Source organism: Scardinius erythrophthalmus (genome assembly GCF_964197995.2).
Source record: "Scardinius erythrophthalmus genome assembly, chromosome: 9".
NCBI lineage: Eukaryota > Metazoa > Chordata > Actinopteri > Cypriniformes > Leuciscidae > Scardinius > Scardinius erythrophthalmus.
The window spans coordinates 27285261-27311697 of NC_138229.1; the positions used below are offsets into that span (position 1 = coordinate 27285261).

The 26437-nt window shown below is 36.8% G+C and overlaps 4 protein-coding genes across 5 annotated transcripts; 1 reads left to right on the forward strand and 3 right to left on the reverse strand.

The window, feature by feature from the left end:
- Positions 1-106: 106 nt before the first annotated feature.
- On the reverse strand, positions 107-9045 carry fam151a (family with sequence similarity 151 member A; the record flags this gene model as incomplete). Its single annotated transcript, XM_081373794.1, has 8 exons — positions 8943-9045; positions 8601-8756; positions 7866-8015; positions 7623-7782; positions 3323-3547; positions 3108-3244; positions 855-989; positions 107-765 (listed from the first exon to the last, which is right to left on the reverse strand). The coding sequence occupies exons 1-8, from the start codon at positions 9019-9021 to the stop codon at positions 107-109; spliced, it is 1701 nt and encodes a 566-aa protein (XP_081229920.1). The 5' UTR covers positions 9022-9045.
- Positions 9046-9595: 550 nt separating this feature from the next.
- On the reverse strand, positions 9596-14088 carry lrrc53 (leucine rich repeat containing 53; the record flags this gene model as incomplete). Its single annotated transcript, XM_081373795.1, has 3 exons — positions 9596-11018; positions 12028-12438; positions 13392-14088. 3 exons carry the CDS (start codon positions 14086-14088, stop codon positions 9685-9687), a joined length of 2442 nt encoding a protein of 813 aa, XP_081229921.1. The 3' UTR covers positions 9596-9684.
- A 2345-nt stretch (positions 14089-16433) lies between these two features.
- cryz (crystallin, zeta (quinone reductase)) lies at positions 16434-21615 on the reverse strand. Of its 2 annotated transcripts, XM_081374582.1 has the most exons (9): positions 21498-21615; positions 21186-21353; positions 19648-19800; positions 19397-19560; positions 19256-19307; positions 18999-19148; positions 17954-18055; positions 17799-17894; positions 16435-17669 (listed from the first exon to the last, which is right to left on the reverse strand). In XM_081374582.1, the coding sequence occupies exons 1-9, from the start codon at positions 21516-21518 to the stop codon at positions 17508-17510; spliced, it is 1068 nt and encodes a 355-aa protein (XP_081230708.1). In that variant the 5' UTR covers positions 21519-21615; the 3' UTR covers positions 16435-17507. The 2 variants fall into 2 exon arrangements, with proteins under 2 accessions (XP_081230707.1, XP_081230708.1); XM_081374581.1 differs by having other exon boundaries at positions 16434-17669; positions 19397-19800; positions 21498-21551.
- Positions 21512-24704, forward strand: tyw3 (tRNA-yW synthesizing protein 3 homolog). Its single transcript, XM_081374584.1, has 6 exons — positions 21512-21903; positions 22728-22808; positions 22894-22992; positions 23084-23155; positions 23225-23358; positions 23798-24704. The coding sequence occupies exons 1-6, from the start codon at positions 21733-21735 to the stop codon at positions 23994-23996; spliced, it is 756 nt and encodes a 251-aa protein (XP_081230710.1). The 5' UTR covers positions 21512-21732; the 3' UTR covers positions 23997-24704.
- Positions 24705-26437: the final 1733 nt, after the last annotated feature.

The window sequence follows — 26437 nt, forward strand, 5'->3', positions numbered from 1 at the left end:
TTCAATGAACATTTATGTACATTATCTTGTCAGTGGACTATCTAAACAGCATTATGGTTGACTTTGATTTTGCGATGTCTTTGTCAAAGATATATGATCTTGATTTTCAGACAGACAGATTTGCTGCATGTTTTCTGTATATATTAGACATATTGTAGAAGCTCCGCTGTCTGTTCACTGCTCGGAAAGACATTAAGCTTTCAATCCCAGAATTGAGGCCTCTGTCCTCTGCACGCTGCTCTAGAGTCAGTGAGAAGCGTGATTGTGCATGGATAAGGCTCTTATATCCAGTCACAGTCCTGTCCAGAGCCTCGACCTGCAGCTGCAGTGAAACATCTTGCCAGGCCCCCTGAAAGAGCTGCACCATGTCCTCCACCAGTTCTGGAGTGTAGCCTTCATTGAGAACCTCTTTAGGCCAACCTGGAGCCAGAGTCACATATGGAAAGATTTGATCAATGGTTCTCAAGAACTCTTTTCCCATCACATAGCCGTGGATATGGAAAGCTCCGTGGGCTATGTCCATGTTAACCCAGGTGGGGTGGTGCAGCAGGTCTCTGTCATAGGCCCGACGAAGGAGCTCCAGCGAGGGGCTCAGATGATTCTGGGACTTTATCCTTAAGTAGAGTCCCCACGGCTTCTTAGAGGCAAGAATCAGCTCCAGACAGTCCTGAAGAGGAAGCTCAGGTTGGGAACCCTGAACGACAGGAATGTTTGGTTGACCTACCCTAGATAATACTGGGATCACCAGCATTCCTCCAGGGCTATCTGCAAAAAAAAAAATTCTTGCATTACCAATTTATAAAGATCTATGCATTTCCACAATATCTATCCATCTAAAGTTGTTAAATTCACACCTTCAAGCAAAGATAGTAAAGAATCTTTATCAGTCACTGTGTCCCACTGAATGTTGAGTCCATCACCATTCACCGGCCTGAAATAGTCAACTATGTTTCCACCTGGATAGAATCTTCTGGGTCTGTTTTTCAGCTCTGAGAAATCAAGATGCCTGTGTTACTGATATATACAATTTGGGATGCATCAATATTAAAATTATGGACAAAATTGAGCAGTGAAAAATATATATATAAAATATGAATAATAATAAGAAAATAAATATTGTTACAATTATTTTCATGTTATGGGCTATTACCAATAAATAAATACAATTCTATACTATTCTGTCTAAAAAATAAAACACAAATAAAATCAATAATTTTAAATAGTAGACTCCAAGTGAATTTGGCATCCCATCATTACAATGTACAGTATGAAAAATTAATTTGCATTTTGGGATTTGCTAAATGATTAGTGTTTCTAAAGATTAATTTTATATGAGTATTCAGGCATGGTCACAACTGCGAAATTTCAGCTTTTTTGTCAAAAAAAAAAAAAAAAAGATTTACTGATAGTGTACGGCTCACACAGAAGTCAATTTCAAACCAAGCAGCTTTCTGTTGGTCAACATGACGAATTTTCATGAAAAACCTGAAGCAATGGTAACCAATGATAAATGTGACCTTTCACTTTTAAAGGGGTCCTATTATGCCCTTTTACGAAGTCTTGATTTTGTTTTTGGGATGTAGGCTACTAGAGTAAGCTTTCATACTTAATTGTTAAAAAAAAAACGCTAGATTTTTCACATATTTTACATTATTACAGTCTCTCTATCCCCAGTCTGTCCTGAACACGTTGTTTAGTTCCTGTTTTTCGATGAAGCCTGTCCTTAAGAAATACAAAATGTGCTGTGATTGGTTAGCTTGACCAGTGTGTTGTGATTGGCAGCGCTTAGCGTGTGTTCGGGAAATGTCCCGCCCCTCCATAAACGCGAGTTCTGCGCGAGTAAATGTAAAGAATGACACCAATTTCAAACCTGATTCAGACCCTGACAATGTTAACAAACAAGAGGAGCATCTAGAACGGATTTGCAAGCATGGATTTCACAGGACGTTTCAGAGTGGTTTGTCTTGTACATTATAGGCATGATGTTATCCACCATTTAATCATGATATTTGTAGGAAAACCATGGTTATACAAACAGTAATCGATCACAAAAACATGATTAATTTTCCTAAAGGGCGGTGAACAGCCTTGCAAAAGCGAGAGCTTACAAAAGCTACAGTGAACAACATCAACTCTAATGTTGACTTGCACAACATAAAACTTAGAACTGTTATTAGAAAATGGAACTACAAATAATAAGACATGCTTACAAGTTTTCATCCACAAATAAAAGATTGTCCCGACAAAGTGGAAACGGCTCCATTTCCGGAGAAGCTTTTGTGTAGCCTGCATCGTGGTTCTGGAACCTGTTTTTTGCTAAAATGTGTGCGCACAGATAAACAACGGGATTATAATGTTCAGGAACAGTATTTAAAATAAATTTACCCATTCTAAGTTCGTCAGCCTAACGAAGGTCAAACAAATTAGTTGTGGAAAAACCAGCATCTCTTTGACATAACAGCAGCTCATCCGCTTTTCTGCGTATTCCGTGGGCGGGGATAATTTAAATGAGGAACATTATGACTTCATAAAACCCGGAAAAATCGCGCTGTAGTCCAAAGGTGCTGTTCGTTGTAGTTCTTGAAAAGTGGATTATGTAAAATATATCTCCCTTTGGGGTAGACTTTGAGCTTTGTAACCTTGCAGATCTTTTTATGCTCAAACAGCAACATACACACTAACTAAAGTTAGAAAAGTGAAAAAGTATAATAGGACCCCTTTAAAAATAATAGTTTCAACAGGGGGTTTTCGCAATGATGCCATCGAAGAACCATTTTGGGTTCCTCAAAGAATCATTCAGTGATCAGTTCTTAAGTGAACCATGTTTTTCTTAGTGTGAAGAACATTATAATAATCTAAAGAACATTTTTCCAATATATAATTAATTAACCTTTCTGTATAATTGAAAGATTCCATGGATGTTAACGGTTCTTCATGGAACCACAGATGCCAATAAAGGACTTTTATTTTTAAGAGAGTTACATGACTGCAAAGTTAATCTAATGTAAAACAGCTCTAATATCGGCAGATAACCAATCTGCTACCATATATTGTGCATCGCTATACACTATCTAAGGTGTAATATTCAAAACCATGAAGTCACTCACTTGCAGCTTCTTTGAACTGTGAGAGCACAGGCTCATAGATGTCATAATAGATGCGCTGAGGGTTGCTGTTGTCTCTGATGAAGAGAAGATCATTCACAGTGGGGTTCTCCTTTCCTTGCCACAGTGTTAAACTAAACCTGTATCAGAATCAAGACACAGTGTAAACATCATAAACGTATAAACGACAGTATAAACGACTGAAGTAACTGAGTTACCTTGAAGATTGGCTGAGCAGCCAGCTCAGGTGTGGCCACCCATTCTTGGTCATCAAAGCATGGACAGGAAAGGTGATTTTCTGAGGGAGGTGTCTTACAGTAGAGTACATCTGCTCCACCATACTGCGCGTGTATGTCACATTGGGGAAGAGGGAAAGATAAAGAACCTTCCATCCTGGAGAGATGGTGACGTCAGGAAATTTCAGCTGAATGAGCTCAAAAAACCTTGTAATAAAAGTAAAAAAAGGTCAGCAACTGAAAAACAACATGAAGCAATCAACAGGTCACATAATTAGTTATGATGTTCAGAATATCATTCCAAATAGTCAAAGTTGTTTTGCCACTCTTTGTATCACTCCACTTGCCTGTGTTTGCAGGTTTCAGACTCAGTGGAGATTTTTCACTGACTCTTTCTGTATGTTATGTAGTCACGCCAGTAGATGGGGATAAGTGACTGTCTATATGAGTGAATTAAGCTTTTTTAAGAAACAGCTGCCTAGCCTAGAAATCTAGACGCACCCTAGCGTCAGCAAAATTTATTTTGCAGCCAGGGTAGTCTAGCAACTCTCCGTTGACTTTCTGAGCTGTAAAAACCTAAATTGGGTCAGGCCAATCACATCGTGTTTAGAGTAGGCGGGGCGGGCTTAACATAATGAGGACAGAGTTGTGACGGTTCCCTGCTACTTGAAAACAAAGAAGAGCTGCTTCTGGCAAACAGTCTTTCGAATCGGCTTTGGCCGCGACTCTGGAGGACTTGGAGTTAAGTTTTTCTTTGAGAAAAGAGCAAAGAACGGCACTTAAGTCATTCTTAAAAAGGAAGATGTGTTCATAGTTTTGCCGGCCAGATTCATAAGTTGAATCTATCAACTATCGTTAGCTCCGCTGTTGGTAAAACCCTCTGGTTGGTTGAAGCGCTGTCCTATTGCGTGCAGAGGGAATTTGATAGACAGCCGTTTATCCCGCCCCTCGGATTGAGCCGTGTCTATGGTGAGTTGCCAGACCTATCATCTTGATGTAGGTCTGGCTTGCCAGGTTAACAGCTGCCTGTTTTTATGAGTGAGTTATTGAATTATTCACTCATCCAAACTCATTCACACACATTGTTTCATTCAGGAACAAAACACGAAGCAAACAATTTCTGGTCCCCAGAATGTTCTGGTAACAGTCATTTTTTGGTTATAAAAATAAAACCTATAAATAACCATTACAGAGGACCTGTCCCAGTAGTACCCACACTTTGTCTACTTGCATGACGTATTTCCTGTATTTGGCCCAAGTGTTCAAGTGGGCTTGAAGACCGCAAGTGTGCATTTCGGATTAGCCGATGGGACATACAACATTGTGTTGAAAAAAATCCAAGTTTTACAGAGATTTATGTAAACTAGGGGTGTGCAAAGCAGCCGGTATTTGTATCTGTATTTGTATTTGTTGAGAGGGGAAAAGTATTTGTATTTGTATTTGTATTCGAGTAAAATTCAAAATAGGTGTAAAAATCCAGTTTTTTTGCGTTACACTTCTAATTTACGTTATAGTGTAAGTATTCTTTAATTATATCCATTATAATAATTATGGATATGCAATATTGGTTGATGTTTTTCCATAAATCCAGCAATGAACATGTAACAAGGAACGTCATTGAAAAGAAAATAACATAACAGCCATTACATATGTTAACGTTACTCTGTCAACAGCCTATTGTCTAAATTACCGAGCTAACAGAGCTACTAGTGTTGTCACGGTACCAAAATTTCAGTATTTGGTACCAATACCTGTGAAAATCCACGGTTCTCGGTAACAATTTCGGTACCGAAGCTTAATTTAGATTAAATTTACATATATTAAAGCGTATATCACGGTTACAAAGATGGAAACTGTAGTATTAAAAACACTTTACAATAATATTCCATTTGTTAGATAACATTAGATAAAATGACCTAACAATAAACAATAGTTAGGCTATATACTGTCGCAATTATTCTCCTTGGGGTTAATTTAAAAATACATTTTTAAAATCAAAAGTTAACATTATTTATGTTAACATTATTTAATGCACAATGAATGAAGTGAACAAACATGACCAATCAAGTATTTGTATTAAATAACATTCACAAACATTAATTAATGTTGTAAAAATATATTGTTCACTCAATGTGTTGATGTTAGATAACGCATTAAGTAACGTTAATGAATGGTATCTTATTGTAGTGTTACCAAACAGGAGATAAAACATGTTTTATTTGACTTGACTGTACTTTTATTTAATCCAAAACTGCATTCATATTTAATTTTAAAAGAGCTTTTTAAACCTGCTAAGAGTTATCCAGCCAAGAATAAGCCTAGAACTGCTTTTCTGACGGACTGATAATGACATAATGACGGCTTTTTTTTGAATTATTCACTCATCCAAACTCATTCACACACATTGTTTCATTCAGGAACAAAACACGAAGCAAACAATTTCTGGTCCCCAGAATGTTCTGGTAACAGTCATTTTTTGGTTATAAAAATAAAACCTATAAATAACCATTACAGAGGACCTGTCCCAGTAGTACCCACACTTTGTCTACTTGCATGACGTATTTCCTGTATTTGGCCCAAGTGTTCAAGTGGGCTTGAAGACCGCAAGTGTGCATTTCGGATTAGCCGATGGGACATACAACATTGTGTTGAAAAAAATCCAAGTTTTACAGAGCTTTATGTAAACTAGGGGTGTGCAAAGCAGCCGGTATTTGTATCTGTATTTGTATTTGTTGAGAGGGGAAAAGTATTTGTATTTGTATTTGTATTCGAGTAAAATTCAAAATAGGTGTAAAAATCCAGTTTTTTTGCGTTACACTTCTAATTTACGTTATAGTGTAAGTATTCTTTAATTATATCCATTATAATAATTATGGATATGCAATATTGGTTGATGTTTTTCCATAAATCCAGCAATGAACATGTAACAAGGAACGTCATTGAAAAGAAAATAACATAACAGCCATTACATATGTTAACGTTACTCTGTCAACAGCCTATTGTCTAAATTACCGAGCTAACAGAGCTACTAGTGTTGTCACGGTACCAAAATTTCAGTATTTGGTACCAATACCTGTGAAAATCCACGGTTCTCGGTAACAATTTCGGTACCGAAGCTTAATTTAGATTAAATTTACATATATTAAAGCGTATATCACGGTTACAAAGATGGAAACTGTAGTATTAAAAACACTTTACAATAATATTCCATTTGTTAGATAACATTAGATAAAATGACCTAACAATAAACAATAGTTAGGCTATATACTGTCGCAATTATTCTCCTTGGGGTTAATTTAAAAATACATTTTTAAAATCAAAAGTTAACATTATTTATGTTAACATTATTTAATGCACAATGAATGAAGTGAACAAACATGACCAATCAAGTATTTGTATTAAATAACATTCACAAACATTAATTAATGTTGTAAAAATATATTGTTCACTCAATGTGTTGATGTTAGATAACGCATTAAGTAACGTTAATGAATGGTATCTTATTGTAGTGTTACCAAACAGGAGATAAAACATGTTTTATTTGACTTGACTGTACTTTTATTTAATCCAAAACTGCATTCATATTTAATTTTAAAAGAGCTTTTTAAACCTGCTAAGAGTTATCCAGCCAAGAATAAGCCTAGAACTGCTTTTCTGACGGACTGATAATGACATAATGACGGCTTTTTATTTCATTTCTCATCTCCATAAATATATCTAAAGCTAATGCAAGGGCTAGAAATCAATGAATTCTTTGCTGATACTTCCTCGTCATCATGAAGAGCGCAGTTCGCACCGTTTTCTCCTGTCCACAAGCGCTTGCCCTCCTGTGGCGTCTGTCGTTGCTATGCAGCGCGCCGCTCGCTTCTATATAAGCGCGCTTGCCGCGCGCCTACATTTGAAATCTGCACGCGCAAAAAACACGCTATGTGAACTACCCCTTATGACAACGTGACATTAGCCTAATCCAAAATATTTCAGCCACCACATCAGCAGCACCGCCGGTCGCCATGTCTCATGAGGAAACGCAGCTTTTTAATATAAAGTTTTTCTTGTTCCCGAATACAAATATTTTTAAAAGTATTTGTTCGAAATAAGTATTCGTAAAAAACACATTATTTGTGCCTTTCCGAATACCGTATTCGGGTTCGGCTCCACCCCTAATGTAAACATTTTTATCATTACTGTACCAACAAATTGAGAGCCACTGGCCTAAATCACAAAGTAAACTGACCCGCATTCAAGTGTTACAAATGAAATTAGATATTTAATACATTCTTACTCAGAAGCATTGACCACTGGCCAGAAATCAGGAACATTAGGACCAGGAAGAATATCTGCATTTATCCACACTGGGCGGTTGATCCCCATTTGGCTTTTCTCTCTCAGCAGATCCAATGAGGGCTCCACAGCATTAATGCTCTTAAAATCCAGCTTTATCCCTAATGAAGGATGAACACAACAAAGCAATGCTCACCATGTCTTCTGTATATTAAATCAGATGCTAATGTTCCAGGTTGTTCACCTTTCTTTGATTTGAGTACAGCATCCAGCCACTCCTCCAGAGTGTTGTCACTGTATATGTCCGGTGGATGGGCCATGATGGGAATGTTGGTTTCATTGATTGTATTATGACCTTGTACATTTATATCAGCCTCCAGGATCAATACATCACCTGTAATGTACAAACAAAGTTTTTAAGGTATTAAATTACACCGTCACCAGTTTGTTATCTCTATCAGAGCTCTTAATTAAAGATTGTGTATATATCATATCTAACACCTACATTTCACAGAATGTTTTTTTTTATATAATTTTATACATTTGAACAAATTTGAACAACGAACTAAACATTCATTAACAACAACAGTGGCCCAAATAAAACAGATACAGAAATAGAAAATAAAATACATAATAATAGTGTATTATGTATTTTATTTTCTATTTCTGTACCTGTTTTATTTGGGCCACTGTTGTTGTTAATGAATGTTTAGTTTGTTGTTCAAATTTGTTCAAATGTATAAAATTATATAAAAAAACCAGTAGATACACTAGAAATTATATACAACAAGGAATAAGTAAAAGTTTCACCCTCAATTTATATATTAATTTATATAGTTGGGCAGTCATATGTTCCATTTTGTAAATAGATATAAGTTTACAGAAATATGTTTCATTATTATTATTACTATTATGTAACTGATGATAACTGAATGGACAGAAGCGCAACCTTGAACAAAGGTATACAGATAACTCTTACTGTTCAAGGCCTTGTACATCTCAGACTTATTGTTGGCTGAGTGATACCATGTTGCATAAAGACCATCTTTCTCCCGAATCTCTCCAGTTTGGAGAAGATAGTCAAGCATGTCTCCACCAGTTGGGAAAGGCTCCATGTCCACGTCGACTGAAGCATCTGAGATCACAAGCAGTATCCACAAATTGAACAACATAGATAAATCACTATTGTTTTCTCTCAATTTACTCTGAAATTCATACCGTTTCATAATTATGTACCTGATAAATGGTGTTGCATATGGACACATTCTGAACTCTACATCAATCAATATTCAATGTTATGTACAATGAAGAGGCTTCATACCTGATCTCCTGATCACAAATACTGAAGTTAAAATAATGATGAGAAGAAGTGCAATCAGACCGATACTAATACATAACATGATGAACTGCTCTCTTGTAAAGATCCCCAGAATTTTTTTTGGTTCAATTCTTTCTCCCTCTTCATCCTCCTCCTCATTGTTGCAGTCCTTTTCTTCTTTGTCGTCCATCATTTGCAGAATCAGATCTTTAAATGTTCACTCAACGTGCATAAGCTGCACAATGACTCTCCCAGAGTGTCATGTTTTCTTTTCTAAGGTCCAAACTGCCTTTTATCTGCAGACCATAAAATGGCGCACTTTGTATTCTTGCCATCTTTTTTGCAAGAAAATGACTGTGGAATGTTTTTCTTTGGTTAAACGAAGCAATCATTAACTCTCGTGGCATACTTGATTGTATGACACATACATAATGAAAAAATAATAATTCAAGTTGTAAATAAAACAAATGATTTAAAATAATTTCACGATTAATTCAACGTGTTGCCATTTTTTTGTAATTATTTGTGAAATTTACTAGCATTTTCTGAGTGAAAATGGTTAAAAAGTAAATCCTACAACAAGGATTTTCAAGGATACAACATTTTTAGAGTATAATACAATATAAATCATTTAAATAAAATAAGACTGCACATTATAAAAGACACATTTTTTATCAGTAATTTATAGCTACAATGAACTCAGCAGTGCATGTTATCTGTGCTACATTATCAGAAAAGAATAACGCTATCTGATTTTCTTATCTAGTGCCGTTTGTGGCCTGTTGGAGGTTTTTTCAGGTAGAATGAGTCTCAACTTCCTCTTTGGTGAGCCTTCGGCTGAAGACACATATTCTTGGATGACTTGTGCGGCAGAGCTCATCAGGTCTGAACTATTGGACTGATTCACCACATCCTGTGAAGCAGCGGACTCACTCACAGGGAGTTCAGTGTTTGGACTGGATAGATGCTGAGTGTCAGCGGCATCCAGAACGCCAGGGTGTGATGGAGCCGTAAGACTGTTGTGTTCATCTGGAAGAGTTAAACTGAGTGTTGATGCCATTTGAGCTTCAGGTCTACCGCCGAGGACAGTCTCTAACAGAGTTTCCCCCTCAACAGGAATACAGCTTTGTTGCTCTTGTCCTCTTTCTTTAGTGACTTCATCTTTATCCTTAGACATGGACGTTGAATCCTCGTTTCCTTTTTTAGCGCGTTTCATTTTGGAGTTGTCTTCCTCTTGCTCATTTCCTGATCCTTTAACATTATCTTTAGATTTTTTGCTAGTTTTGTCTTTTCTCTGGAGATCCTTTTTGTTTCGCAGTTTTTCCTTCTTCGCCTTTTTGGACATCTTGTCTTCATTATTTTCTTCATCAATGGACTTTGGATGAACTCTGTTTTTTCGAAGGGGGTTTAAATTTAATTTAACTTTCAGTGTCCTCTTTGCTCGTCCTCTGGTTTTCTGGGTCTTTAATTGTCCTCGTGTGCTGCTCTTAGTCCTACCCAGCTTTCGGGGGATTTTCGGTGCAGATGTTTTAGAGCTTTTCATCCTACTCTCTTTTTTGTGTCTGTCAGCCATTGTGGGGAGGACACGTTCCTCGGGCCCAGCTAGATCAAAAGTGACGCTCCGTTGAGAAGCTAACTTAAACCCCAACTCACTAGCTCGACTCTCACCACGTCTCTCAGCGGTTGACTTGTCATAACCCAAGATGTCTCTGTATAGCATAGTGTCATACATTTGTGTTCCAGTGTTCTGCGAGTGATTTGTAAATGGATAGTTCTGTTTGTTACTTCCAGCTTGTCTGTATTCATAAGTCTGGTGACAGTGCAGACAGCTGATGGTTTGGTAAATCGGCCGAGCGCCAACGCCCTCGGCCTGGTGTTTCAACAGTGAGTGATTTCCTTGAGTTACTTCATTGTGGATTTGGTCCGGGGGTCTGAATGTGCCTCTCTGGAGGGCTGAGAAATGATTACTGAGGGCCAGCTGGCGTATTCTGACAGCTGAGATGTCGTTTGAACCCCCACGACGTTGGGAAGAAGTTGGAACTCTTGACCTGCTCTCATTGTGTGCCCGTCCACTTGTGTCTGTGAATAAAACAGAGAAACATTTTAAGACTTTTAAAATTTTGAGAATGAGTAGTGATATAAAAACTAAATAAACTAGATGCCCCCACTGAATGGTTGCCAAGGTGTTGCTATGCAGTTACTATGCAGTTGTTTAATGACCCGATTCAAAAGATATTTGGCCGGTGTCACAAACAAGGCTCAAACCTAGTCCCAGACTAAAGTGCATTATTGAGCTGTTTTAACTGAAAGCAACTTGCACTAACATATCTTAAAATATATCAGTGCCATTGTTTTGTCTCAAGATGTACATCATGGTTTTTTTCTAAGGCACATTTACAAAAGCTGTAATTAAACTAAGGCCTAATCCTGGCTTAATCTAAACCCTGTCTGTGAAACCGGGCCTTGGTATAGATTTATATACCTATGTGGATTTATATTTTATAATTATTTATGTAATTTACAACGGTCTAAATTCAAAGTTAAAATAAAACTGACATAAAATAAAATGTAATTATTAGATGAAAAAAACTTAGAATTGTTGAAACAAAGCTGAAGTTTAAGGACTAGAATGACTAAAACTGAAATAAAAGTAAGATATAAAAATAAACTATAATTGAAATAAAGACAAAAGTGACAAAAAAAATTATAACAAATATTTAAAAAAAAATTTTTTTTACCAAATATTCAACTAAAATAAAAAATAAAGACTAATTGAAGTATAATGGTATAGAAATAATACTAACATAACACTGCTAAATACTGGAAATTATTAGATTAATCATTAATAATTATTCTATTGACATACTTTTATGTTTTTTTTAGTAATACTTGGTTAATAAATTGTACACAAATTTGTAATATTTTCAATTCACAGTGTAAGTGGGTCTTTAAAAACATATAGCTGCATTTATATTTTAGGAAATATTAGCAAGGAGCTGATTATATTCGTGGGTCTGTTCCAAAGTGTCTGCTAAGGCAGAGGTTATTAAAAAACATTTCAAAAGAAATGGTGTGCTTGCCAGTTTACCTTTGCTCCTTTGTTGCAACACAGAATGTTGATCATTCCCTCTATGTTGGCGTTGATTCGCCAGCTGTTCACCCACATGACTGGCTCCATGCAGGACAATCTCTCTTTTGTGCTTTCCTACGGCAAGGGCTGTGGAGCTGCACTTGTGGCAGGTGAAATGATTCTCCAGAGCGTCTGATCCCAGATAAGGAGAGTCTTCTCTCTCGCAGGGCTGATGGGATTTGTAGTTGCTGTTGTAGAGCGCATGGCTCATGGATAGAGTGTCCTTGCCTTCGCAGAAGTTCCACTGGGTTGTTTCCGGGCTGGACGTGTGCCTTTCTTCAGCTCTACACTCCTCCTGAGCAAGTTTCAATTTCTTACTGAGTTTGTGGTATGCAATGGCAATCATTCCCAGGGTGATCCCAACACCTCCTACAATTCAAAACAGAGCCGATGAAGTGATTCCATGAAATAAATAAAAGGCAAAATATTTTATAGTTTTAAACACATGTACAAAGTTATTGTACTCTTTTTATTCAGGTTAACTTCATAATTTATATATATTTTTTATGTTTAATTAATAAATTGCCATGTATCAATCTATTATAAGTAAAAAAAGCACATTTCTTACAACGTGAATAAGTCTGAGATACAACTTTTAACTGATACAACTTTTGATCTTAAAAAATGTATTAGTAAATGTTGAGATTTAAATGCTGTAGAAGTATTGTTCATTCATTAGTTTATGTATGTAGTTCACTAACGTTAACCAATTAAACCTTGTTGTAAATTGTTACTTAAATTGTTCATTCATAAATATCATTAAGTTTTGATAATAAAAATGATTAAATATTTAAGAGACTTATTAACCATGACACACAGTCAGGGTCTGTAATGGTCATCTCTATGATATAATTTCCTGTTTCCAACATTAATAATTAATCATCATATTAGAATGATTTCTGAAGGATCATGTGACTCTGAAGACTGGAGTAATGATGCTGAAAATAATCAAATAAATGATATTTTAAGGTATATTAAAATAGAAAAACATTGGAATAATATTTCACAAAATTACATTTTTTTTCTGTATTTTTATTAAATAAATGTATGCAGCTTTGATGAGCATTAGAGACTTCTTTCAAAAACATTAAAAATAGTAATGTTTCTCAATATTGTTTTTTTCTATAGAAGCAATAAATGGCCAAAATGTTTTAGCTTTATTTGCTTTATTTTGAGTACATTAAGAGACCTGAATCAAATTAACAGAATAAATGAAATATGAAAATGTTTCGGTATCAAGCTTTAGATAGGCTACTCACCGAAAAATGAAAGCACAATGGCAATAGCAACATTTCTAATGTATTGCTGGGAAGTGTTATTACTTTTAGCCACAACAACCTCCACTGTGATATTCCTGCGTGGCGAGACACAGTTGGCGTCAGTCAGCTCCAGCACAGTCTGCACAGCTGGGTTATCTGTGTTCACACACACCATCCTCTGCCCATTGTACAACACTTTCCCAGGAGCCTGAATGTAGCTGTTGAGGAACGAGGCCAGCTCTCTCAACTCACACGTACAGCTCCAGCGGTTCAGCTCGAGGTTCAGCACTGAGAGCCACGACAGGTGTGAGAAGGCATCCGGAGCGGTGCGCAGATGATTTCGGGACAGATCGAGGCTGTGGAGACGAGGCAGTCCTCGGAAGCTCTCGCTGCCTATGTACACGATGAGGTTGTCGGACAAGTCCAACGTTTCCAGGTTCCTCAGGTCCGCGTGGGCAAAGCTGGTGGAGTTCAAGACTGTAAAGAGGTTCCCCTCTAGCTGAAGAGTTTTTAAAGCACTAGAGTTTTGAAACCAGGAGCCGTCAATGTCTTTCAGGTTGTTGTTCCCAAGCTGGAGAGTCTCCAATCTGCGAAGCCAGGAGAACGTGGAGCCGTCCAGGGTTTGACTGGAGATGCGGTTGTGGTCCAGCGACAGTGTCGAAAGGAAAGTGAGGTTCTGAAACGCATTCTGCTTGATGCTGGAGATGGCATTGTTGCTGAGTGCCAGAACACTCATGTTGGATAAATCAGAGAGAACCATGTCGTCCACAGAATCAATGAGTCCATCAGTGAGCATCAAAGCTTTAGTAGAGCCTGGTGCATCTGAACATGATGAAGAAAACAAAACTATATTAAAAAATTAATATTATCCAAACTCCATCCGAAGCCTAACCTGTAGAGCCTGACATATGAAATAGTCAAAGTCTATTTTGTTCAAATGGAACAGTTTATTGAACCTTTAGACCTTCATTCTTTTATTTATGGCTTATATAGTATGATATAGGAGAATATGGAGATCAAGCTCATAAAACATCAAGGCCCAAACCAAGCAAAAATATGCAATTTAGTGCAGTTGCTGATATTTATGATGAAAATCTAAAAGCTTAATGTAAATCAATTAGATCTTTATAGCGGACTATGCCTAAAATGCATATAAATATCAATTGTCACTCGATATATCAGATTAATATGTCATATTAAGATTGTTTTTCTAAAAAACGATGTATGGATAATCAAGTAAACCTAAGTTGCTTCAGTCTACTAGTGTTTATTTCTTAAATATTACTAACAATATAAAATGTATTCTTACGTTTCATACTTTATAAAAGTCAGTAAAGATTTCACAGCCAAAAGACTACGACCTGAAGGTTTTTATAATTATACTAAAAGGCCATTTACTTTCTACATAGTTATAAAATATAGTAGATTGTGTACAACCGTTTAGAGGCCATAGGATTTTGCGTATCAAATATGATACAGTAGGCTTTAGGGTTAAAAATGTATTTCCATCTGCCTTCGGTGTACTTAAATGGATTATATACCCAAAACATTTCATACAATGGGCTCCAAAAACACTTTTGGTCCCCATTGACTTTCACTGTATGGACAAAAATACACTGGGACATTCTTTTGGGACATTCCTTCTTTAATGTTACGCCGAAGAAAGAAAGCCAGGTTTGGAATGACGAGGGAGAGTAAATGATGACAGAATATTCATTTTTGGGTGAATCCCTTTAAATTAAGTACTCAAGTTCTTCAGCCGCATAATAATTTACTTACCAATGATTCTTGAGAGTTTATGACAGATGATGACATCTTCAGTACACACCAAACAGGAATCGGGGCAGAGTGACGACAGCTGAACTCGAGTGATTGTGAGCATCAGTAGAAGGCAGATACCTGAGAGGAACCATAGAGTTCATCTCATGTTAATCTGACAGATTTTTCCTGACCTTATTTTAATGGAGAAAACATGAAGAATCGTACTTGAAAGACTATGCACATACTTCTCATGATTTGCCATTGAAGTCAGATTGAAGCCAGTATTGGACTTCCAAAATGGGTTATGTGGTCCATGACCTTCGATCAGCTTGGTTCAGGCCACAACGTTTATCCTCAAAAACAAAGCAAAAAGCAATAGCGTGTCAACAAAAGCACAACAGAATCAGTCAAGATCTACATGCAGTCAGCCTTCCCAACTCGTAATAGTAGTCAGTCATAACTACTAGTCCTGTGTTTTGGATGCTGTGCTCCTCTGACCTCTGTTGCCTGGAGACGCTGACAGTCGGACAGATGAGGAAGGTGTAGTTATAAAACATGCATGATCTTCACCCGGTTTGCTTCTGTGCAGGTGATTCTGCTCTATATATAGTGTGTGAGAACACTAGAAACACCTGCCACACATTCTTTGTAACTGTACAATAAAATGTCTCCTCATCCTCAAGGAAATGTCTTGCTTCACATCATATTTCGCAAAATACAGCCCTATAGAGCTGGTGTTCAGTGGCAAAATTGAGGACAACATTTTTTTAATTCATATATAACATCAAAAAGCATTAAAAAGTATCGAGTTGGTAAGATTCTTTTTCAAAAAGTCTCTTTTGCTCAACAAGGCTGGATTTATCTGATAAAAAATACAAGAATAACTAATATTTTGAAATATTAAAATTTCAAATAACTGTTTTTTATTTTAATATGGTAAAATGTAATTTGTTTCTCTGATCAAAGCTGAATTCTCAGCATCATTACTTCAGTGTCACATGATCCTTCAGAAATCATTCTAATATGATGATTTGATGCTCAAGAAACATTTTCTTTACTATCATCAATGTTCAAAATGAATTGCTTAATTTTTTTTTTTGTGGAAACCATATCACTTCAGGATTCTTTGATGAATATAAAGCTGGATAAACAGCATTTTTAAAAAAATAAACATTTCTGTAACATTATAAATGTCATCTTATTGACCCCAAAAGTTAAAAAAGGTAGTGTATATACAGTACCAATTCCAATTATCATATACTGTATTATGTTCATAAAATGTACACAAATATTGCTATCAGATCTACACAAGTACTAACCTGTATTACATTCAGGCACATTCAAGCCAAGTTCTTGAGAATTTTTATTGATAAATTGACTACATGCTCAGTATACAAACACTCTCTGCTTACCACACTTGAGAAGGCAAAATGTCAAACGCTCATATCCATATCCTGAGTCCAAACAAGTTCATTTGCAAACCTCTCTTCAGTAATAGTTCATCAGTGTTTCCACTGTCCTAGTCACGCTGTGTCTCAGAGATCTGCAGTGTGGTTGTGTATGGATACGTGTAAACGGAGCATGCGTTGAACCAGCGTGTCACCTGATCTCAGAAATGTGGTACAGTGTCCAACACTGATGCCCGATAGCCAAGAACACACACAGGTTCACCTTACACAGTTTCATCTGTCATATACAGAGGCAGACTTCCAGCCAATCAGCAGTCAAATGGTTACTGTGTTGGTTTTCATCTACTAATCATTGTAAGAAATTGTAGTCTGCCTCGACCCAGATTCCACTCCAAAATGTATTTTAGAATGAGCTCATCCCCAAAATGGCTTATCATAGAGATGAAGGAAGTCAAGTTATATTGTTTCTTTACCATTTGGGATCACATCCTGAGCAAATGGTCATCAATTGTAGAACGGGAATGAGTGTGGGACACAGACGACCTTCTCAGACCAGTCCCAACTTCATTAACATATTACAACACTGCTATTACAACAAGAGCAACTTCATTTACATTAAGAGTGGTAAACTGTAACAGGATAAAAGGTTTAAGATTTGGATGTTCTGGGTTCATTCTGACGCTGGTGAACCCAAGGTGATTCATGTACTTTGCCACTGCTTTGCTGTAATAAACTTCATTTTTGAGATCTTCAACGCCCACATAATTTTTTCTTACATTGATTAAAATCAGTAATGTGAACAATTTTAGGCCTGTTACTGTCTATTTGTGTAATATACCATTCATGTTTTTTATAGTATGATTCATTATTATCCATTTGTTCAATTTAATTTAATCCATTTGTTCAAAACATTTGCTGAACTAATGTTTTCATTTGTGATGGTCTCTATAATTTGTTTCATACATGAACATTTCTAAAACAGTTCAGGATTTCCGCTTCCTGACTAATTTCACATGATCAGAATCATCTTTCCGCTGGCTCCAGAACTGCTGATGATGTCTTCGTGAGCCTGGGCCACTTTATCAAGTGAGTATTGTGGACCAATGACAGGTTTCAACCAGCCTGCCTCCATTCCTGCAAAAAGAGCTGCAGTACACTCTGATGTTTCCGTCTGTGAAAAACACAGATAAAGTCAACAGTCTGGATCTTACCATGAAAAAGATTTGTCAAAGGTGAGGAGTAAATTCAGAATAAGTACAAACACCAGAAAGCAAGAAACTGCACAGGAAGCCCAGTGTACCTTGGTTGCATTGTACAAAGCCACACCAATGATGCTGGTCTCCTTCATCATGGTGTCTCTGGGGTTGATCTCAATAGGGCCTCTAGAGCCAACAATCTAAAAAGAAAGAACAATATCATAATTGGACAGTATGCACAAAAACACAAGGTACTTACCATAACTCTGCCACCAAAGCCAAGCAGCTGAAGATCATTACTGAGGTTGACGTTGGACAACATCTCAATGATCACGTTCACGCCTTGTCCATTGGTAGCATCCTGAACACAGGAGACCAGCCATTATAAAAACGAGCTTTTTTATGCTCTATTCTGTGAAGGCTATTATATAGAAAGCATATTCCAGACATGAAGACAGAATTCATGATAAAGTTAGATTAGATTGTGCATTACGTGACTTAAAACTACCATTCAAATGTATAAAGTCTGCAAGTTTTTTATATGCTTAATATATACTTTATTAAGACTTCATTAATATTTCAATAGTTCACTTTAGACATTCTACTTTGCAACTGCATGTCAACTAACTCGCATAGAGTTTTAGCAGACTGCCTGCTTAATATCTGCTAACTCTCCCCAACAGACATTCAACTGACTATAAGTAACTTTGCAACTACATGTCAACTTATTCTATTATTTACTAATACTCTAATGAGAGTTAGCTGACATGTAGTTGACTGTCTAAAGTGAACTATTGAAATAAAGTGTAACCTAGATAAATTTACTAAGAAATGTATCAAAAATGACAGTAAAGACATTTATAAACTTTAACAAAGATTTCTATTTCAAATAAATTACGTTCTTTTGAACTTCCTATTCATCAAAGAATCCTGAAAAAAATGTATCACTGTTTCCACAATTTAAGCAACACAACTGTTTTCAACATTGATAATAATAATAAATGTTTCTTGAGCAGCAAATCATCATATCAGAATGATTTCTGAAGGATCATGTGACACTGAAGACTGGCAGAAGTCATTCAGCTTTGCATCACAGGAATAAATTGCATTTTAATAGAAAACAGTAATTTTAAATTGTAATAATATTTCACAATATTACTGTTTTTACTGTATCAACTTGATCAAACAAATGCAGCCTTGGTGAGCAGAAGAGACTTTAAAAAAAAAAACATTTAAAAAGCCTTACCAACCCCAAACAGTGTTCTGTATATATTGTGTACAACTTAAATAAGAGAGAACTAAACCTTAATTTTCTCCAGGTAGTCTTTTTCTCGGTGGTTGAATGCTAGATGAGCTCCATTGCTGAGCACCAGCTTCATCCCCTCGGATGTCCCAGCTGTTCCCAGAACTGTAAGGCCAAACGCTCGTGCAATCTGACACGCTGCAATGCCAACCTACAAATACAAGCTCAACTCATTCAAGACGTCAGGAGAATACTGTACTTTACAAGTCTAATTCATCCAAATCATTTCTGAAATGTTAAGGGAAATTTTGAACTTACTCCACCACTGGCTCCATGGATAAGAACCGTCTCTCCTGCTTTGGCATGAGCCCTGTTCAGAGCAAAAGAACATTTGTATGCCTTTTATGTTTACATAACTCCCAATGCAGTCTTTTACAGTCATTGATAACAACATCTTACTTGTGAACTAGCGCGCGGTAGGCAGTGAAATATGGGACTCCGAGAGCTGCACCCTGTTTGTAGTCTAGCGAATCAGGAAGCTTGTAAACAGTGTCCTCTGAGGCCACAGTATATTCAGCGTATCCTCCCGTCTCAGTTCCTGTGGCGAAGACTCTGTCACCTGCCTGTGAAAAGGCACAGAAAAGATTGCAATCCATGCAAAGCAAACAAGTAAACATGTGGTGAGTGTGCAAGATGGGTAACAAGTTGACCCGTAGGAGATGAACATCCTCCCCGACAGCTTCCACCACACCAGAGACATCTGATCCTGGAATATAGGGTAAACTGGGTTTCCGAGCATAGGATCCAGAGCGGATGTACGTGTCCACTGGGTTTACGCCACACGCATGGACTCGAATCAGAACCTACAATTGGAGAAAGCATTTACACAGATCTTTGGAAAAGACAACAATAATGGCTACTGATTAAGTAAGTAAATGTGTATAAATATTCATTGTGGAAAAAAAGGTGAAACTGGGTTTTCTAGGTCATTCTCTAAACATGATGACCAACATGTCCTTTGACTTTTCAGTCATGAAGCACACTTCAAATATTCAAGCAACATCATATAAAAGACATTATTCAATGGCCTAACATAATGTGAAATGATTTGACTCTTTTAAAGTTGAAACTTTGAGTTTAATCAAAGTCTTTTGGAGACACACAATCACTTAATTTGATGAACAGATTTAATCTAGGCTTTTATTCACAACATATAAACATTGACCAGTGTACATAGTCTAATGGGTTTGGATGGTACAGTTGTTTAATTTGTTCCTGGGTTAAGCATTAGTGCAAGGTCTAAAAAGTGTGCAAGAAGCAAAATAAGTAGTTTATAAGATAAATCAGTTCAAAAATAATGTTTGTCCATTTATTATGGCATGTAATCTGTGCTCCCAATATTGAAATCTGGTATTTAGACCATGCAAAATGTTGTGGGAAAATTCCTTCAAGGTCAAGGTTCAGAGGAAGAAGCTGAACTGATCTCCCCATCACACTGACTGAAACAGTTAATAATTTACATTTACTTTTTTTCTCGTGGTTGTTTTACATGCGTCATCGCTAATACATGATTGTTTGTGTGAAAAAAGTTAAATAAAAATGATTAAAGCTGCAGTCTGTAGTTTTTCCTCTTTGTCGCCATCTCTGATCGAAATCTGCAATTGCAGTTATTCGCGGAATTATCAACTTTACGTGGGTTGTGCCTCGGCACGGCACGGCACGGATGAAATCTCCACCTCCAACATCCTCACACGCAATATAGCCAACAAGCCGAGACAGTGGAGACACCTTCTTTATGTGTCCAGATGTGACGTAATGACGCAAAGACATGCTTGAATTTCTCATGGAAATCCACCAGTACCGCTGGAATTAAAAACATTATTACAACAAGCTTACCGTTTTGAATCGAGATAAGGCAAGCAGATAGTTTTGAACACTGGCTGGTTATGTACCTGCTAAAAGATTTATTTTGGATCATTTTTAACCCAAAAAAGCTACGGACTGCAGCTCTAAATAGCATAATGTATTGATTTTAGCCAGACCAGGTGTGTGTTTTGAAAAATAATTCATAAAATAGAATAATACATTAAAAAACAAACCAAGTTGTCCGTTGAGTTTAGTAGTAGTAATAATGTCAAGATGTTAATTAATAATTCCCATCAGCTTTCATGGGAGAAAATTGAACTGAATTCAAAACATTCTATAATAAGAGAAAAGTCAAAGTAAAGATTGTTTTGAGATGACCCACCTGTTTCTGTCGAGGACTTGGCACAGGCACGTCTGTGCAGAGTTTTAAAACTGAAGGGGCACCAAACTCTGACACCCTGATAGCCCTCATTAATTTACATGTGGCCATAGTAGCCTCTGCAAAACAAACGGATTGGCAAAGCAGATTGAACTTTGGCTGGATACTGCACTGTTGAAAAAGAGCAAACAATGAATTAGTACATCTGAATAGAAATGATCATATATTCCATATAGCACACATATCTCTGCACAGCGTCGCGAAAATAAAGAAAACGGCACGCCATAAATTAAGACACATTATTACTCTGTTTACCTTCCACGCAGGTTGCAGCATGCAGCTTACTCGGCTTCCGTATGAAATGAAATTGGGCACATCCCGGCCACCGTACCCGACCGTGCACTCGCACTCAAAACACAAACACGACACATGCGGTATAGCAAAATCTATAACAAACTAGATTAATCATTTAAAATCTGATGGCATTGCTCAATTATATTATTCTAAAGGTCGGCAGAAGATAAAACGTATACATCACTAGTCTTGAAACATGGAGGGCGATACATTTCAGCAATGGAAGAATCAGTGTCTTAATAAGTGTGATTTCAGTAAGAAGGGCAGTGTGGATGAGGACATCTCTCATATCGTGTCCTTTATTAACAGTCATGATCGGTACTTCACGACAAGCTCTTGCTCAGGAAGAATCATCCTTTTTGACGGGGTGAGCCTGGGAAACCTTTATTGACTGTCTACACGGCAAAACAATGATTTTCTTACTTTTTTGTCTTGCTTTCCAGTACAAATATCCAAACATTCTTAAACCAAGAAGGTTTTACTTACTTGAGAGGCAATGACTTAAAGGGATAGTTCACCCAAAATTTAAAATTCAGTTACCATTTACTCACCCTCAAGTTGTTCCAAACCTGTATTCATTTCTTTCTTCTGCAAAACACAAAATAATATATTCTAAAGAATATGAGTAACCAAACAGTTGATGAACCCCATTGACAACCATAGTATTTCAGTGGTACCCCACAAGTGTTTGGTTACCCATATTCTTAATAATATGTACCTTTTTAACCTATTGGCAGATATTTGATCTCTAACTAAATATCTTAAAGGGATAGTTCACAAAAATGAAAATTCTGTCATCATTTACTCACCCTCAAGTTGTTCCAAACCTGAGTTTCTTTTTATCTGCTGAACACAAAGGAAAACTTAATTAAAGGGAAAATACGATTTTATTTGTCTTACCTTTTTCGGCAGATCTTTTTTTTTTTCTAGTTTTAAGCAAAAACACACTTATTTGTCTGGTGTATTATTTGTCAACCATATGGTTTTTATAAGACTGTGATTAAAGTTTTGGACACTCAGTTTTCACAGTTTAGAGTAAAATTAAAGTCATCAAGGCTATGAAGTAGCACAAACACGGCAGGCTACATTAATTTAGGTCTACAAAACTCAAGCATTTAAATCAAAATATTTTAAGGTCATATGATAACTAGTATTGTGTATTGGTCACTTTGCGGGATGCTTTCATCTAAGGTGTCGGATTGCCCTGATGTGCAAAAGCGAAACTGTTCCTGGTTATTTGTCACTCATCAGAAGTGCCAAAGAGAAGATGTGGTGAGAAATACAGCATTAAAGACATTTGACAAATGTACAGTAATAAATGACCTCGATGTTAAAGCTTCACGTGTTTCTGAAACAGGTCACAGGTCTGGAGAAGTCTGTTGGAGATGCCACTTTCAAGTTTGAGCCTTTTGTCCTTCACGTTCAGTGTAAAGAGCTTGGCGACGCACAACTATTGGTGAATGTCACACTGAATTAGAATGAGACACCCAGATGTTTAGAGGAGAACAAAATAATAACTTGCGTTTCATGGTTTGTTCCTTCCTCAGCACACTGTTGCAATAAACTCTGGCCTTAGGAATTCTGGTATAACTGTGGGAAAGAAAGGCAAGATCATCATGGTAAGATGCAAACTGTGCTTTGTGCTTTTTCAGCATTAAAGATACTACTAAAATGTGTTTGTTGTATAGGCGGTACGCAGCACACATTGTCTTGAGGTTCCTCTCAGCCACAAGGGGAACGTCCTCACCACTGACCAGTACCTTGATTTCCTCGTCGGAGTTGCAAACCAGAAGATGGATGAAAATCTTAAAAGAATAGAGAGGTATATAGTAAGCAGAGTTTCCCTCTGTGTTTGCACACTAGTTTTCTTATTTAAATTGATGCTATTTAATGCAATTTAGGTGTTTTAAATAGAGGAATTATTAAATTAATGTCTTAAAGGGCACCTTGGTCTGTACCAGTGTTAATTTGGTATCATTGAGATGCTATTATATTTTTATTAATTCTACTTTAATTATGATTTTGAATTAGTTACATTTACTTAAATTAGCGATAGTGACGTCAGAAACACCATTTCAAACCACGTCTTTGGTTCACCGCAAATGCTCTGCAATGGTGCTGACTTATGAATTTGCACATGGCTTGTCTTAAAGCATATTAAAAACACCACATAGACATATAAACAACATTAAAAAAGCTTGATTTTCACTTTAAGTATTTTAAGATGATAGTAATGTTACATTTATATGTATTTTAAATAGATTTTATGAGTGCTTACAAGGTGCCCTACAACCTCAAGAACAGAGATGTAGTTTAAAGGAGGAGGCCGACAAGAAACCCATCTACAGACGGAGGAGGAAAAGGACGCAGGACGAGTCTGTGACAGACTGTTGCCAAAGCGTCAGACATAATGAAAACAGTGAAGAGGAAATGAACTGTGATCTACTGTTTTTATCTTAGGAAATCTTTCTTTTCATCATCTTGATCAGTGCACATGTATTCAATAAACACCCCTTTAGTGTGAAGTACCAGCTCATTAGACATACCTCACATTAACGTTTTATGTGAACATCAGACGTAAACAATTGTTCTTTTTTTTTAATGGCAAACATAAATGAAACGGTCTCATTCCCACTTCCTTTAGGAACCTTTTTGATAAGGGGCGTCTGCTTCCTGATTAACATTTGCCTCATTATTTTGCAGGAGCTTAGCGAATCTGTTTTAGTTTAACATGCCGTTACTTCAAAGCTTTTGTGCGCGTAAACCTGAATTCTTTTGCTCGTCCAGAAGGAAGATGTTGTCCCTCACAGCAATGTATAAATCGAGCGTGTTATTCATTTCCAACAAGCAATCTGTCAGACGCCGTGGTGAAAACGCCGTGTGGTTTGGAGCACATTTCCTCTGGATTAGAAGGCATCACTGACGGGGCCTAGTTCTAGTTCTGCAACGCCTCATTTGGGAGACTTGGCTCATTAACAGTCCGCTCTCCGCCATGTGCTTCTGCTTTCATGGTTTTAATAAAGACAGGAACTACAATGTTGAAATTATTCACTTGTATTTATATCAGTAAGCATCTTCTAGCTCTAATAAAAGTATTTTATCAAAAACATTGCTTTTCATACGTTGTCATACCTCATTTGACCAAATAAAGGTTATTTAGCTGCATTTACACATGTGAAAACATCATTTCATGACACATATCTCACTCTCAGAAAAAAAGGTACAAAAGCTGTGGCGGTACCTTTTCAAAAGGTACACCTTTGTACCTAAAGAGTGCATATAAGCCCCTCAAAGGTGCATATTGGTACCAAACGTGTACATATTAGTACCTAAATGGTACATATTAGAACCTTTTTGAAGGGTACTGTCCCAGTGACAGCCCAGTGAGAGTGCTGTATGCGTCAGTCAGTTTAAATAGATTTTAAAAGATGTTTTTTTCTGAAGAAACTACTAATGAATGGGTTCTGTGGTCAAAGCCGTCAGACCAGACAGGGATCAGCATGACTGTGTATAGCAGTACACCAGTAGATGGGGTAAATGCACTTTTAAAGACATCAGTAACAGCTGTTCTTCAGTGATCAGCTGCTGGATCATGGTTCAGTTATCTCCTCTAAATATAATGCTGGGTCCAGTTATGGACCCTGAAGAGAACAATCGGCTTGCTTTAAAAGAACTTTTGGTGTTCAGATATTAGTTTCAGATTTTAAATGAATATTTTGTTCCTGTTAATTGTTTATTAATACTACTTAATTTAGGTCATATTTCATTACATCCAAATAGGTGCCTCAAAGATGATTTATTAGATTGATCACAATATATAGGCCTACACTCCCATTCAAAAGATTTTTTTGTTGTTGTTGTTGCTTTTATTCAGCAAGGATGCACTGAATTGATCAAAAGTAAAACTTTTACATTGCTACATGTTCAAATAAATGCAGCATGTTCTTTTTGCTGTTTCTATTCATCAAATAATCTTTCAACAAACATTAAGCAGCACAGCTGTTTTCAACATTGATAAATGTTTCTTGATCATCAAATCATCATATTAGACTGATTTCTGAAGGATCATGTGACACTGAAGTAATGATGCTGAAAATTCAGCTTTGCATCACAGGAATAAATTACATTTTAAAATATATTCAAATAAAAAAACAGTTATAATAAATTGTTATATTCATAATATTTCTGTTTTCTTCTTTGTTGAGCATAAGAGGTTTATGAAATAGAATAAAAAAAAAAGATTACTGACCTCAAACTTTTGAACGCTAATTTAAATATGCTGATCCATACATTATGAAATTATTGAATTGTCTCTAAATTGAAACAATATTCATTGATTTTCAGTCTTAAGCCACTAAGGATCCAGTGTACCTGTGGTCAGTTTCAGACACGTCTACTCATTGTTATACACTCCCATTGTTTCCCTCAACAAAAAAAGGAGTGACACTGAGATCCAGGTTAACCACAAATGCACCTTTCACCAACCAAAAGGACTTCTAATGATAATCTTAAAATAACATCAATTAGCCATCTGAAAGACTAGGGAATGATTAATAATCTCTCATAATTATTCCTAGACATTACGAGTGAGGGGGGAGGAGGGGCGCTTGATTGGCAGGTTGAGCTGAAGGGGCATTAGAGTGAGTGAGAGGGAGTGCTGGGAAGGGCACAAGGACCGCCGCAATCAGAGCAGAATTGGGAGCTTTTGTGCCTGTGTGATTGTCAAGTGGGCCATTTCTGTCTCTGATTAGGACCCTCTCTCTGATTCGGCGGCTGTGTGTCCTCAGGACTCCCTGCGCAATCACACTGCCTCTTACTGTCACTCCAGGCCTGCTGATTTCTCAGAGAGAGCGAGAAAAAAAAAGAAAAGAAGAAAAGAGACACACATGCCAACTCAACCC

Excerpts from the sequence above, each read along its gene's own strand:
- cryz (XM_081374581.1), bottom strand. The coding sequence starts at position 21,518 with ATGCTGCAACCTGCGTGGAAG. Across the intron at positions 19,308-19,396 it reads TACCGCGCGCTAGTTCACAA|GGCTCATGCCAAAGCAGGAG; the intron begins GTAAGATGTTGT and ends TGCTCTGAACAG. Across the intron at positions 17,895-17,953 it reads GCTTTGGTGGCAGAGTTATG|ATTGTTGGCTCTAGAGGCCC; the intron begins GTAAGTACCTTG and ends CTTTCTTTTTAG.
- tyw3 (XM_081374584.1), top strand. The coding sequence starts at position 21,733 with ATGGAGGGCGATACATTTCAGCAATGGAAGAATCAGTGTCTTAATAAG. Across the intron at positions 23,156-23,224 it reads AGAAAGGCAAGATCATCATG|GCGGTACGCAGCACACATTG; the intron begins GTAAGATGCAAA and ends TTTGTTGTATAG. Across the intron at positions 23,359-23,797 it reads AATCTTAAAAGAATAGAGAG|ATTTTATGAGTGCTTACAAG; the intron begins GTATATAGTAAG and ends TATTTTAAATAG.